The following is a 16358-nucleotide window of genomic DNA, read 5'->3' on the forward strand; positions in this document are numbered from 1 at the left end:
GATGATACTCTGACGATGAACTAGGCAGTGAAGTTGGGACAAGAGTCGCTGCTGTCTTGATTATCAAAGTCCTGAAGAATGAAAAGCAGTATGTGTACCTTCTTGAAGAGAACACTTATCTGGAAGACTGTATTAGCCAAGTAAAGAATAAGATGGAGTATGTGGATATTGGAAAGTTGTCAGTGAAGTAGATAGGAGGAAGGGGAATAGGATGGATCATCTATTTCCAAAATTTAAAAATTATAAATCAGAAGGGATCTACAGAGTGAATCCAACATCCACATCTTACAGATGAGGAAAGAATAAAATATATAAAGTGGTATTTTTTCCCAAAACCATAGCATATTAATGGCAATAAAATCAAGAAACAGGATTACCTGGACCCAATAAAACACATCAATTTCCATCATTCAGGTTCAACAATTATCAACTCATGGCAAATTCTTATTTTATCTATACTCTCATTCCCCACTCCCTAGGCTGTTTTAAAACAAGTTCCCAGTATCAAATCATTTTAGCAATAAATATTTCAGTATATATATCTCCACAATATAAGAACTCCTAAAAGAAAAAAAAACCCCTATAACACTACTATCGCACCTAAAATAATCAGCAAATATTTTTAATACAGCTCAATATCTAGTCAGTATCAAAATTTTCCTGCTCCATAAATTTATTTCTTACAGTTTCACTGTTCAAATTATAATGTTAATAAGGGCTATACATTGCAATTAGGTGATATATCTTTTAAGTCTTTTTTAATCTACTGAATTCCACTGCTTGCAATTTATTTGTTGTTAATTCATTTTTAAAAGAGTGATTATTTAAGTAAACAAGCCAAAGAAAGTGAAATAGAAGACTTTTAAATTATGCAACATAGTACTACATTATTCATCATCACGTTCTTGTACAATTATCCTCACATATTTCAAATCTGCGAATATCATTCAAACGGTTTTATGTGATAGCTAATACTTGTGATACATAAAACTTATGCTGCCCAAGAAACAAAAAAGTATAAAAGGCTCTTATAAGTGACCTAGAAAACTGGACATGACAAGACATCCTATTCTATCTAATGTTTTTATAGCTTAAAATGTTTATTCAGATAAAAAATTGAAACAAATACTTAGAGATTTAAGAGGCATGAATTAAACAGAATTTTACAAGTGTGAAACAAAGAATTCATCTTTTCCAGTCTCTTCCCTGACATTTTTTTCAGTTCCCAACCTGCCCTATATACCTGTAGCAGTTCCTCTAAATTTTAGAACGTTAGGACTGTGTAACTTTAAAAATGGCTTTCTATGAGTTTAAATATTTCTAGAACAAGAGACTTTTTAAAAGTATTAAATTTACAAAGATTACACACATACACACAGGTCCAAGTTTGGGTGGGATATAGAGAAACAGGTGCTGTAAATCACTGCAAATTGGTACAACTTTTCTGGACAGCAATTTGGTAACATTTACTAAGAACAATTAGAAATGTTCACTCTTTTGATTCCATAATTGAAGTCTAATAATTTATCATATGGAATTAATCAGAGGTGAATACTCTCACCTAGAAAAACTAACATTTAAAACCTAGTTATATATCCTTGAGTATCTTCTATTTTTTTCTTTTTTTAAACAAAAACAAAAAGACCATATTGAATTTACTGTTTTATAATGACTTTTATTTTTACTTCACAATATATAATGAACCACTATCCCCCAATCAATAACCAGTGTCCCCCAAATCAATAAATATTTCCTAAAAAGTCTTATTAACATCTATTTTAAAAACTGGCCTGGCTGTCTTAGCAGTGGTGATAGAAATGTGATATAGAAAGAGGTAACCACCAGTCATTTCAAATTTTACTTCTGTAAGTGAGAAACTGCCTATATCAAAGCAGTATGTTATTTGCAATGTTAAGCAAAGCAGTATGTTATTTGCAATGTTAAGAAAAGCAAAAGGATTTGAGGTCACAGAGGATAATCTGTTTTTATATTTTATAAACTTAACTTTAAATAAAACACACTGTTGTGTTAGCACAGTAAAATATTTAAGTCGATCACTTTAGACCCTTCTTACAGGCATCATTTGGGGATGTATATCATGTGACACTAAGGTAATAAGTTCAAAAAGTAAATTTGATCATTTAAAAGATTACAAGGACTTCCCTGGTGGCACAGTGGTTAAGAATCCGCCTGCTAATGCAGGGGACATGGGTTCGAGCTCTGGTCCGGGAAGATCCCACATGCCATGGAGCAACTAAGTCCATGCGCCACAACTACTGGGCCTGTGCTCTAGGGCCTGTGTGCCACAACTACTGAGCCCACGTGCCACGACTACTGAAGCCTGTGTGCCTAGAGCCCGTGCTCTGCAACAAAGAGAAGTCACCGCAATGAGGAGCCCGCGCACCACAACGAAGAGTAGCCCCCGCTCACCACAACTAGAGAAAGCCTGCACGCAGCAACGGAGACCCAACGCAGTCATAAATAAATAAAGATTAAAGCCTGTAATTGCTCAGTGCTATCAGTTATTTGTGACAAGGATTCCTTTGTTTAGGGAATCTTACTACTGGGATTTCCTTCTAACAGTGACATGTTAAGTAAAATATGTACTTTTCCTTAAAACTAAATTTAACTATACGTAGTTATACAATAGCCAGTCTATCTAGCAAAAGGCAGACGTAGTCTTAGAAACTGGTGGTTCCCCCTTTGTCTCACATACGAAATCATCTTGTCCATAGTTGATAATAAATAGAGTGCTATGACAAAGATTCTCTCCTAGATGAGATTCTACTCAGGCTCTTTGAACTTTTTCAACTGGGCCTCGACCTGTGGACTTCTGTGTCCATCTCTGCATTGTCCAATTTTAGAAAGAATCCTGCTAAAGTCAGTTTATAGCCAGCACCTCCATCCTCGGTATCTAACCACCCTCGGTATCTCATCGGGTTCCTCATCTTCTACCACCTCCCAAGTGATGTCTAATCACACTAGCCTGCCTTCAGCAAGAATCCTGTTAGGTTGGTTTAGCCAGGATCCCCCTTTATCCCTGATATTTCCTCTTGGTAATTTTCCAACCACTGATTCCCTACACCCTGCTCCTTGGCTATAAATTCCCACTTTTGTATTTGTACTTAAGCCCAATCTCTCTCCCAGACTTCAAAACTCCATTGTGATGGTCCCAACATCTTTCTCAATGGTCCCCCTGAAAAGTCTGCCTTACTGTACTTTAATGAGTGTCATGAGTAATTTTTTCTTTAACAGGTGCTAGGTTAAACTGTAAGTACAGTATGTTGGTCACTAATGTGCCCAACCTCCTATTTTTATGTCTCTTCACCTTCAGTAGTCTAAGAGAGCAAAGATAAACTGACTCAGGGAAGTACTGTGAACCAGTAAAAAAGTGGATTAAGTATTTAGTAGTAGCCTCTTACCAGAAGAGAGACAGAATGGGAAGGACTGAAAATAATTCCTAAGAGTGATAATGAAGCTAAAAAGTCTTCCCAAGTACTTAGGAAATAAAGCAATCTGGAATCTCTTTGAAGGAAAGCTAGGAAGTAATCAGCCTTTTAGTTAAAGACAGCAAATTAGGATTTTTCACTGTTCTTTATTAACACTACATGTTTTTTTACAATAAAATCTTATTCACTTATTCAAACAAAAATTGAATACCTACTTTCTGCAAACTGCTATGGAAAATTCAAAGATGGGGGAAAAATTCTTTGCCATCAATAAGTAAAACAATATATATCAATTGTATCTCAATAAAACTGGAAAAAAAAGAAGTAAAATATAAATAATGTTAATACAAAATACCACAGGTAAACATCATAAGAAAGATAAAAAGTGTGGAAGAAGTTCAGAGAAACAAAAGATCTAGTTTATTCTGAAAACAAGTAAGTAAACACTTAATATTCAGATCTGAATAACAGATAATTAACTCTGTTTCTTTTCTTAATTTGGCCTTTAAAATCCTTCTCACTACAAACTGTAGTATTTATGTGTGAAATATTATATCTCAGATTTGCCTTAAAATATCCCAGTTAAAAATAAATCAAATAAAAAAATATAAGTGGGGAAGATGAAACAAGAATGGCACGGTGTTGAGTATTGAAGCTTGGTGAAGGGCTCAGGAGTATTTGACATACTAACGTGTATTTGAAAATTTCCATAACAAAAAGTTAAAAACAAGTCCAGTTTGAAACCAAATCAATTAATGATGACTCTGAAGCAGAAATATCGATATATAAGAATAACAGGAAAACAACAAAAATACAAAAGTCATTAAAAAAAGTCTTATGTTTAAAACTAAGACTGTTATTCCAAAATGAAGTACGAAATCAAGCTATAGTTACATTATTTCAAAACATATATTCTACTTAAAATATTTTTATTTTAATTTACACAGGCTTTTAAACTATTAAGGCTATTAGTTTATTAATATTCTCCTAATATATGTTAAAACTTAAATGATATGCATTTTTGTAACAGTTCATTATTCTAAGGTTAAGTTCATTTATTTTCAATTAATATACTTTCACAAACCTGATAATAGTTAAAGGAAATCAAAATGTCAGTAAAGTCCAATTAGCAAATTAAAAAAAAAAAAAAGCATAAAATTACAGAGTTGTGAACTATACCTGTAAAACACCCTCACATCCTTAAATATACCAGTAAAGGACCCCTTGATTTTATTTTATTCCTAATATTTGTACTTGAATATATGCAGAAGCTGCTCTATCTGAGCAATCAACCTGCCAACATTTATATTCAAAAGTTACCAGTGTGTTTTCCAACAATTGTACTTACTTGCTGTTTCAATACCAGGTTCTTCACTCCTTCCATCACAAATTGTGATCCTGTATTCATGACTCGTGATAAGAGACTAGGTGCAAAAGAAGAGGACTGCACTAAGTACAAATTATCTCTCCAGTTACAGACAAAATACTTGTCTGATTACACAATATATGCTGATGCTCTCTGTGCCTACCACCTTTGTTTTTACTAAACAGAAGTGACCTGAACAGAAGTGACCTGAGAATTTCTGCTTCCATGGACATCACTGCCACAATTTTATTTAACAATAAAATAGTAATAAAACTTTCTGACTAGTCGATATTAATAAAATATAAAAATTGAGAGCTGCTCTCAATATAAACATTTTAATTGCTAAGCCTTAGCTAGAGTATTTAAGCAAATTATTAACTGAAGAGAATTCCTTGCTTTCCTGATTGTCTTAATGTTAAAACAATAAATTAAAGACAGTAATCTAGAATATTAAAAAATGTGTATGTATGTATAACTGAATCACTTTGCTGTACAGAAAAAATTAACACAGCATTGTAAATCAACGATACTTCAATTAAAAAAAAAGATAGTAATTCAGATGACTCACTTTAGGAGTTCAAAACACACTGACATATTCAAAACATATATGTCTATAAGTATTATGAATAGGTCAAAAGTTACTGTGTTCTCTATATCATAGCTGCTAGACCTAATCCTGCAATTGTATACTTTCTCCCCTCATACACAAAACCTATCATATAAAAATGTGAAGCACAACATACTTGATGAATTCTACCTCAACTCAGAAGACTGTTTAGTGTCTGAATTTTTAACAACAAAAATAACACAAATGACTTGCCATATTGGTTTTATATTTGTGGTTCAAAAAGTCTCTCACATGGAATCAAAGGATGCTTTGTGGGACAGAATGGTAATCTTGCCTTTTGATATTAGAAGGCTAGGGAGATAACTAACGAGAACCTACTGTTTAGCACAGGGAACTCTACTCAATGCTCTGTGGTGATCTAAATTGGAAGGAGATCCAAAAAAGAGAGGATATATGTATAGTTGATTCACTTTGCTGCACAGCAGAAACTAACACACTGTAAAGCACTATATTCCAATAAAAATTAATTAAAAAAAAAAAGAAGGCTAGGGAAAGCCTTCAAATCATCCAAGGTTTTCTTATAACACATTTTATTAAAATCCTCAACTACAAAATCCATAAGAAATCTAATAGGCTTTTAAGATTCAGCAAGATTTTAAGACAAAGAACTGGAAAGTCTGTTTCATTAAATGCATGAGAGTAATTTTCCAAATATATTTTCATTTTTCCTATCTTGTCCTACTCCCCTCTGAAATGAAGAGATGGACAGGATGGAAATCATTTCTTTAACAAAAACAAAAGAAAGTAATCTCTGTTGGAGTGGACAGTTCTGAGGCAATTCCCAGGTACCAGGTAACTCTCAGGGAGTTAGTGGACTCACCTGCACAGCACTGTCTGAAGGTGAGGCCAAATGGATTCATTTTGCCAAGCGCTTACAAGGCCCTGCCTTAGGCCAAGTACTTTTACTTTTTGGAAACTGTTTCATTAAAACTGGCAGCTCGGGGTAGGTAAACCAGTTTTCCTCCAGTTTCATGCTTTTGTTCTAAGCTCCAAAAAATAAGCTAGGAATGTGAAGCTAGTATGGTATGGAAAGGAGCAGTTAGAATCACTTTGTTCAGCTCCTCTGAAAACCACACATACTGTACAGGATTTTCTGAAGTCAGAAGTCATACCCAGCCCTGAGGATTTCCTCTCTATCACTTAGCAGTATGCCTAGTTCCATCTTGAAGCTAGGTCTTGAGTGTCTAGCTTCAAGTCTATATTATCAACATTGATATAAAAACAGTTTTTAAACTTCATGTATCTTCTGAAAATGAAAAACATAATTTTTTTTTTTTTTTTTTTGCGGTACGTGGGCCTCCCACTGTTGTGGCCTCTCCCGTTGCGGAGCACAGGCTCTGGACACGCAGGCTCAGCGGCCATGGCTCACGGGCCTAGCCGCTCCGCGGCATGTGGGACCTTCCCGGACCGGGGCACGAACCGATGTCCCCTGCATCGGCAGGCAGACTCTCAACCACTGCGCCACCAGGGAAGCCCAAACATAATGTTTTAAGAACAAGGAAGCATACAAAGCCATACCAGGTAAAATACAGAATTTAAACTACGTATGGAAGCTAAAGGCATGCTGACATTTCTTCTGTATCACAATGAAAACTTTCTGTATCCAAAGTGTCACACTGTGTTTTTAAGGCACAAAAGTCCAATTATGGTCTGGAGTACCAGACTTATTCAATCAGAATTATTAAAAATACTTACCCCATTGGTTTAGTGGTAGTGTTGCCATAGCTGGTAGGAGCTGAAGCCATCTTGGCAAAAGCCCTATGACATAAGAAAGTTGTATTTAAACACTGATTATTTGAGCTAACATTTAGTATCATGGCATTAAAATATCTACTGACTAACCATAAGTTTTACTATGCAGTTTCTGAAAAGAAATTTTTCAACTAATACAGTGTTTCAGTAAAATTAACACTGAAACAATTATACAAACATTGACTATATAATTTGTAACCATGAAAAATAATGTTCAAGTAGAGAGCAACTGGTACTAAAACAGTGAAATTCTTTAAAAAACACAAATGCATTAGTTCCCCAAACTTCAGGATTTCTCTTTTCTTTTTTAAGTATCTGATCATTAACATGAAACAGAGACTTTCTGTTTTAAAAGAACAATCACATACTGATTAAGTTTAGTCTCTTTACTATTCTCCACATTCTTTACTCTCTCATTCCCAGACACATGTCTTTGGGATGCTGTCCTTTGAGGGTATAAACTCACTGTCTTCTCCAATAAAAAACTGTACATTTCCTTTTAAGATTCAGCTCAAAACCACCACTTTCTTCATTAACACTATTCTAATGCTACTACTCAATGATATTTCCTTTTAGTTACATATATACTTTTATACTGAATTGCATATAGTCATTTATTTTCAAATCTTTCTAAATGAATGTCTAGAATGTCTTTAAACTATAGAATTCTTGATGGCTCTGCAAAATTATGGCACTTAGTTATGTTTTAAAAAATATTTTCCTTCTGGGAATATGTTCACTGTAGAGAATCCAGAAAACAGAATGCTCCCAGAAGAACCCTACCACTAAGAAGTAACCACTGTTAGGATTTCGGCATATATTCTTCTAATCTTTGAACATATGCATACACAACATATATACTTTAAAAACAAAATTCGTATCATATTGTACATACTGTTCTATAACATTTTAATAATAGCATGCCATAAACATTTTTATGTGCATCAATATTCTTTTATAATTCCTTATCATTTCAAATGCTTTTGTAAATGGAAAAAAAACCCTACCTAAATACAAGAAAACATTATGAGAGTAAAAAAAGAATGGGAATCACTAAGATGTGGAAGATGAAATGCTTAAATATTCTATTTCAACCTGGACAAAATTTGCTGATACCATTAGAGAAATCCCAAACAAAAAAACACAATTTTGTTCTGAAAGGAGGATTTGAATCAGCTGTTTTCAGCAGTAGGCTGGAATTTCTGTCTTTAACAAAAATTTATTTTTCACCAGAAATAGCAATATCTAAATATAAATAATATGTATCTATCTACCTCTAAGTAATAAAGGGTTAAATAAAGAATATTACATTTATATGGCTGAATATCATGGAAACACTAAGTACTACCATTGGAGACTACAGCTGGAAACTTGAGCAACATGGGTTTGAACTATGCAGGTCCAGGTCCACTTATACTCATATTTGTATCAATAAATACTACAGTACTACATGATCTGTGGTTGGTTGAATCCATGGATGTGGAACCAGGGATACAGAGGGCCAGTCCACTGTACAGTAATACTTCAATTTGTAACTGTGCAGAGGGTTGGCGTCCCTAACCCCCAAGTTGTTCTAGGGTCAGCTGTATTTAAGACGATGAAAAACTGGCATAATGAAAGTAATTGGAACTCTAGAATACAAACTGCATCTACAACATGATTTCCTGATTAAAAATATGAATATGTAATATGCATATAGAAGGATAAACAATACGGTTTACGGTAGACTCTGAATGAGGAGACTACAGGTAAATTTTTACTTTCCTTATACCTTTCTGAGTTTCCTAAAATTTTCTTCAATAAACTGATATAACCCTTATAATTAGAAAGAATGTTACAAATTAGAAATTATATATTGAATACTTTGTAACCATGTAAAATGATGCCCAAGACTGCCTTTCCTCTTTTAACACCAAATATTTGATTAGGGAGTTCCACATAAGTCATAATGTAAAACACAATGACATATACGACACAGCCAAATATTTAAGTGTATATGTTATAAAAATTAGAAAAGACAGTTTTCGGTTTCTTTTGTTAAACTAAGGTTTGTTGTCTACTTTTTTCTTATCATAAGAACACAGTGAAGAGGGCAGACAGCAGAAGCAAGAAGAACTACAATTCTGCAGCCTGTGGAATGAAAACCACATTCACAGAAAGACAGACAAAATGAAAACACAGAGGACAATGTACCAGATGAAAGAACAAGATAAAACCCCAGAAAAACAACTAAATGAAGTGGAGATAGGCAACCTTCCAGAAAAAAAATTCAGAATAATGATAGTGAAGATGATCCAGGACCTCAGGAAAAGAATGGAGGCAAAGATCAAGAAGATGCAAGAAATGTTTAACAAAGACAGACAGCTATAAAAGAGGAAACTGATAGTAGCACAGTAATAGTGGGGGACTTTAATAGCTCACTTACACCAATGGACAGATCATCCAGACAGAAAATTAATAAGGAAACACAAGCTTTAAATGACACAATAGACCAGATAGATTTAATTGATATTTATAGAACATTCCATCCAAAAACAGCAGATTACACTTTCTTCTCAAGGGCACATGGAACATTCGACAAGACAGATAACCTCTTGGGTCACAAATCAAGCCTCAGTAAATATAAGAAAATTGAAATCATATAAAGCATCTTTTCTGACCACAATGCTATGAGATCAGAAATCAATTACAGGGAAAAAACCATAAAAAACACAAACACATGAAGGCTAAACAGTATGCTATTAAATAACCAGGAGATCACTGAAGATATCAAAAAGGAAATCAAAAAATACCTAGAGACAAATTACAACAAAAACACGATGATGAAAAACCTATGGGCTGCAACAAAAGCAGTTCTAAGAGGGAAGTTTATAGCAATACAAGCCTACCTCAAAAAACAAGAAAAATCTCAAATACATAATCTAACTTTATACTTAAAGGAACTAGAGAAAGAACAAACAAAACCCAAAGTTAGTAGAAGGAAAGAAATCATAAAGATCAAAGCAGAAATAAATAGAAACAAAGAAAACAAGAGCAAAAATCAATAAAACTAAAAGCTGGTTGTTTGAGAAGATAAACAAAATTGATAAACCTTTAGCCACTCATCAAGAAAAAGAGGGAGAGGACTCAAATCAATAAAATTAGAAATGAAAAAGAAGTTACAATGGACACTGCAGAAATACAAAGCATCATAAGAGACTACTACAAGCAACTCTATTACAATAAAATGGACAACCTGGAAGAAATGGACAAATTCTTAGAAAGGTATAACCTTTCAAGACTGAACCAGGAAGAAATAGAAAATATGAACAGACCAATGACAAGTAATGAAATTGAAACTGTGATTAAAAATCTTCCAACAAACGAAAGTCCAGGACCAGATGGCTTCACAGGGAAGTCTATCAAACATTTAGAGAAGAGCTAACACCCATCCTTCTCAAACTTTCCAAAAACTGCAGAGGAGGGAACACTCCCAAACTCATTCTATGAGGCCACCATCAACCTGATACCAAAACCAGACAAAGATACTACAAAAAAGAAAATTACAGACCTATATCACTGATGAATATAGACACAAAAATCCTCAACAAAATACTAGCAAACAGAATCCAACAACACATTAAAAGGATCATACACCATGGTCATGTGGGATTTATTCCAAGGATGCAAGGATTCTTCAATATATGCAAATCAATCAATGTGATACAGCATATTAACAAATTGAAGGAGAAAAACCATATGATCTCAAGAGATGCAGAAAAGCTTTTGACAAAATTCAACACTGATTTATGATAAAAACTCTCCAGAAAGTGGACATAGAGGGAATCTACCTCAACATAATAAAAGCCATATATGACAAACCCACAGCCAACATCATTCTCAATGGTGAGAAACTGAAAGCATTTCCTCTAAGATCAGGAACAAGACAAGGGTGCCCACTCTCACCACTATTATTCAACATAATTTAGGAAGTTTTAGCCATGGCAATCAAAGAAGAAAAAGAAATAAAAGGAATATAAATTGGAAAAGAAGAAGTAAAACTGTCACTGTTTGCAGATGACATGATACTATACATAGAGAATCCTAAAGATGGCACAAGAAAACTACGGGAGCTAATCAATGAATTTGGTAAAGTTGCAGGATACAAAATTAATGCACAGAAATCTCTTGCATTCCTATGCACTAACAACGAAAGATCATAAAGAGAAATAAGGAAACAATCCCATTCACCACTGCAACAAAAAGAATAAAATACCTAGGAATAAACCTACCTAAGGAGGTAAAGGTAAAAGACCTGTACTCAGAAGACCATAAGACACTGATGAAAGAAATGAAAGATGACACAATCAGATGGAGATATACCATGTTCTTGGATTAGAATAATCAATACTGTGAAAATGACTATACTACCTAAAGCAATCTACAGATTCAAAGCAGTCCCCATCAAATTACCAGTGGCATTTTTTACAGAACTAGAACAAAAAATCTTAAAATTTGTATGGAGACACAAAAGACCCCAAATAGCCAAAGCAGTCCTGAGGGAAAAAAACGGAGCTGGAGAAATCCGACTCCCTGACTTGAGACTATACTACAAAGCTACAGTAATCAAGACAATATGGTACTGGCACAAAAACAGAGGTAAACCCATGCACCTATGGTCAACTAATCTATGACAAAGGAGGCAAGGATATACAATGTAGAGAAGACAGTCTCTTCAATAAGTGGTGCTGAGAAAAATGGACAGCTACATGTAAAATAATGAAATTAGAACACTCCCTAACACCATACACAAAAATAAACTCAAAATGATTAGAGACCTAAATGTAAGACCGGACACTATAAAACTCTTAGAGGAAAACATAGGAAGAAGAAGAACACTCTGTGACATAAATCACAGCAAGATCTTTTCAGATCCACCTCCTAGAGTAATGGAAATAAAAACAAAAATTAAAAAATGGGACCTAATGAAACTTAAAAGCTTTTGCAAAGCAAAGGAAACTACAAACAAGACGAAAAGACAACCCTCAGAATGGGAGAAAATATTTGCAAAAGAATCAACAGACAATGGATTAATCTCTAAAATATATAAACAGCTCATGCAGCTCAATATTAAAAAAAACAAACAACCCAATCAAAAAATGGGCATAAGACCTAAACAGACATTTCTCCAGAGAAGACATAGAGATTGCCAGAAGCACACGACAAGCTGGTCAACATCACTATTAGAGAAATGCAAATCAAAACTACAATGAGGTATCACCTCACACCAGTTAGAATGGCCATCATCAAAAAGTCTACAAACAATAAATGCTGGAGAGGGTGTGGAGAAAAGGGAACCCTCCTGCACTGTTGGTGGGAATGTAAATTGATACAGCCACTATGGAGAACAGTATGGAGGTTCTTTAAAAAACTAAAAATAGGGGCTTCCCTGGTGGTGCAGTGGTTGAGAGTCTGCCTGCCAATGCAGGGGACACAGGTTTGTGCCCTGGTCCAGTAAGATCCCACATGCCGCGGAGTGGCTAGGAGCGTGAGCCATGGCCGCTGAGCCTGTGCGTCCGGAGCCTGTGCTCCGCAACAGGAGAGGCCACAACAGTGACAGGCCCACATACCGCAAAAAGAAAAAAAAAAGCAAAAATAAATAAATAAAAAAAATAAAAATAGAATTACCATATGGCCCAGCAATCCCACTACTGGGCATATACCCAGATAAAACCATAATTCAAAAAGACACATGCACCCCAATGTTCATTGCAGCACTATTTACAATAGCCAGGTCATGGAAGCAACCTACATGTTCACTGACAGACGAATGGATAAAGATGTGGTTCATATATACAATGTAATATTACTCAGCCATAAAAAGGAACGAAATTGAGTTATTTGCAGAGACGTGGAGGGATCTAGAGACTGTCATACAGAGTGAAGTCAGAAAGAGAAAAACAAATATCATGTATTAACGCATATATGGAACCTAGAAAAATGGTACAGATGAACTGGTTTGCAGGGTAGAAACAGAGACACAGATGTAGAGAACAAATGTATGGACACCAAAGGGGGAAAGTGGCGGGGGGTTGTGGTGGTGGTGGGATGAATTGGGAGATTGGGATTGACATATATATACTAATATGTAAAAAATAGATAACTAATAAGGACCTGCTGTATAAAAAATAAAATTCCAAAAAAAAGAAAACAGTGAAATAAAAGCAAATTGGAAAAAAACCAAACAGAAATATAGATAATAAAATGCAATCATAACTCAGCAATATACCTGTTAACAACTTGGTATATTTCTCTTCTATGCATATTTTTTTGATACACTTGAGATCAGAAGCATATTCCATCCTCTAGTCTTAAAAAAAATTATTTTAAGAAATAATCTGAAGATACTGTTGTAGAAAATTTGGAAATAAAGAACCCAAAAGGAAAGAAATTCTACTACTCAGAGTTATCCACTATTAGCATTTAAGTGAACAGAATTTTAGCTATGCAGTTATATGTATATATGTGTATGTCCATACACACACACACACAAATGGATGGATAAATGGTTAGATAATAGGGATTGTAATGTAAAAAATGTCATCTAAGTTTTGGCTCAAGTGTTACCTACCCAGAGGCTTACCCTGATCTCCTCAACAAATTTAGCTAATACCTCAACAAATTAAGATCTTATCACTTAGTTTTATTTTCTTTATATCACTTAATATGGTGAATATGGTTTAACAGAACTCTGTTCATTTGTTTGCTTATTGACTTATTGTTCCCTCAAAACAAATGTAAATTCAGTGAAAGTAGGAGCCTTCCATAGCATGTTTACTATTGTATTCTTTTAAAAATAAATTTTATTTATTTTTATTTTTGGCTGTGTTGGGTCTTTGTTGCTGTGCATGGGCTTTCTCTGGTTGTGGCGAGCAGGGGATACTCTTTGTTGTGGGGCACGGGCTGCTCATTGCAGTGGCTTCTCTTGTTGCAGAGCATGGGCTCTAGGCACACGGGCTTCAGTAGTTGTGGCACGTGGGCTCAGTAGTTGTGCCACGTGAGCTCTAGGGCGCAGGCTCAGTAGTTGTGGCGCATGGGTTTAGTTGCTCCGCAGCATGGGACACGCAGCTCGAACCCGTGTCCCATGCATTGGCAGGCGGATTCTTAACCACTGAGACACCAGGGAAGCCCCACTATTGTGATTTTTTTTTTTTGCGGTACGCAGGCCTCTCACTGTTGTGGCCTCTCCTGTTGCGGAGCAACAGGCTCCAGATGCGCAGGCTCAGTGGCCATGGCTCACGGGCGCAGCCGCTCCGCGGCATCTTCCCGGACTGGGGCACAAACCAGTGTCCCCTGCATTGGCAGGCGGACTCTCAACCACTGCGCCACCAGGGAAGCCCTCCACTATTGTATTCTTAATGGCTAGAAGAGTCCCTAGTCACTGAGACAAAGGAAGTTATTTATCAAACAAATCATTGAATAGTAAACTATATTTCACTTTGTAACATAACATGGCCATTTCTCAATGGTCATTAGAGTAAGTCATCCACAACATGATTTTTAATGACTCAGTTGCATTCCTGTGGAAATGACATAATTTCAATCCTTGACATTCAGGTTGATTTTCAAAATTCGATTATTACAATCGCTTCTAAGATTTTACAACTCCAATTTCTTCTTCGAGATTAATTTTTAAGAAAGTGCTAGGTCAAAGCTATTCTTTTAAAAGACTTTTTATACCAGCCAGCAAAATTTTGACAATTTGTATTTCTAATAGTAGAGTATAAATGCATCAGTTAATTTTCCTGGATCCTTGGCACAATATTTTCGAAATCTCTGCATTATATTAATCTGCATTTCTCTGATTATTAGTGAAATTAAAACATTTAAAAAATGTTTTTGAGACATTTGACCCACAACATTTCAGTCTTTGACTTTCTCATCTCACGTCTTTGAAGAAAATATAGGAAAAAATATGTCTAGGAAAGAAAGGCATCGCTATTTTATATAAAGTTGTGGAAAGGGTGGGGGAGATAAGGAAATATTTATGCCATTGAATAAAAAAAATACCAAGGCACTGTTCAGTTTTCTTAGTAACATTCCCATTTTCTTGGGAACTCAACTTCCATTGTACTCTCTTAAATGGTAAGAACTGAAGAATAAAATAAAACTTACTTCCACTGTTTGATATATTGTAAGGGATTAAGGTTGCATCCAGCATCAGTTAAAGCTTTTTTGTATTGCTCCAAATCAGCCTGAAATAAGAAAAGAATCATATGACAAAAACTTTTACTTTCATGAAAGAGACCATTTTGTTTTTTATCATTGGATTAATCAGAAAGTTAGACTAAAGGCATGAGCACCTAAGTAGAGTGGAGTGGTTATCTTAAGGGAGTACCCAAATGAGCATGAGATAAAAATCACGTATAATGAAAATTACCTTTGATAGGCTCCCAAATCACCTATAAAGTACAGTATTTTGTCATCCCTCAGTAAGCCTAACAGTTTTTCCTCCACTGTTGACACAGATTGCTTGTCCTTAGGATAAGCATTAAATGAAAGATCTGGCTTGATCAAGAATATTCCAAAATTGGAAACATGAGGGGAATGATGTTGACTTAGGGGACCTGCAGATTCAGGTTATCCCATCTCATATTCACTGCAGAGATCCAAATTTATTAACTGAACAGCAGGTGTCCTACACTTTTTAAGTAGTTTTCTTTCTTTTTTCTTTTTTTATTTCCTGATGAGTAAAGTCTAGTTGAATTCGGATATGTCACGGGAGCCTATCATCACAGTGACTCCATTATAAAAATTTAAAAGAAAGAAACTTTTAAGCTCACCATCAAATCAGAGACGTTCACTACTTTGCATTTTGGGGGCTATTACATCAGTAGTCAAAATTTGCGTCAAGCCACTTAATGACCGCTTAAACTTATGAAAAGACATAATTCTTACCAAAAATAAATGAAATAAAATAATGTGGTCAAATTAAGGGAAACTGCGTTAAGTTTTAAAATCATATATTCCTAAGAAAATATAAATAGGCTATTAGAATCCCTTAAAGGAACACCCCCATTAATGACAGAGATGTTTCTAGAAAGTAAACTATACAGTAATCCCCTCCCTTCAGCAGTTTTGCTTTCCATGGTTTCAGTTGCTGTGGTCAACTGAGGTGTGAAAA

At 35.0% G+C, this 16358-nt stretch overlaps 1 protein-coding gene across 2 annotated transcripts in view; it reads right to left on the bottom strand.

The window, feature by feature from the left end:
* The window catches only part of SCFD1 (sec1 family domain containing 1), a 127262-nt gene that overhangs the window by 23157 nt on the left and 87747 nt on the right, over positions 1 to 16358 (bottom strand). For both annotated transcript variants that reach the window (XM_024732666.1, XM_024732667.1), the window contains exons 17-19: positions 15350 to 15429; positions 7139 to 7201; positions 4798 to 4873 (exon numbers count right to left, since the gene is read on the bottom strand). In XM_024732666.1, the coding sequence (XP_024588434.1) occupies positions 4798 to 4873; positions 7139 to 7201; positions 15350 to 15429 (219 nt within the window). The remainder of the gene's footprint in view (positions 1 to 4797; positions 4874 to 7138; positions 7202 to 15349; positions 15430 to 16358) is intronic.

Source organism: Neophocaena asiaeorientalis, unplaced genomic scaffold, assembly GCF_003031525.2.
Source record: "Neophocaena asiaeorientalis asiaeorientalis breed wild unplaced genomic scaffold, Neophocaena_asiaeorientalis_V1.1 scaffold216, whole genome shotgun sequence".
NCBI lineage: Eukaryota > Metazoa > Chordata > Mammalia > Artiodactyla > Phocoenidae > Neophocaena > Neophocaena asiaeorientalis.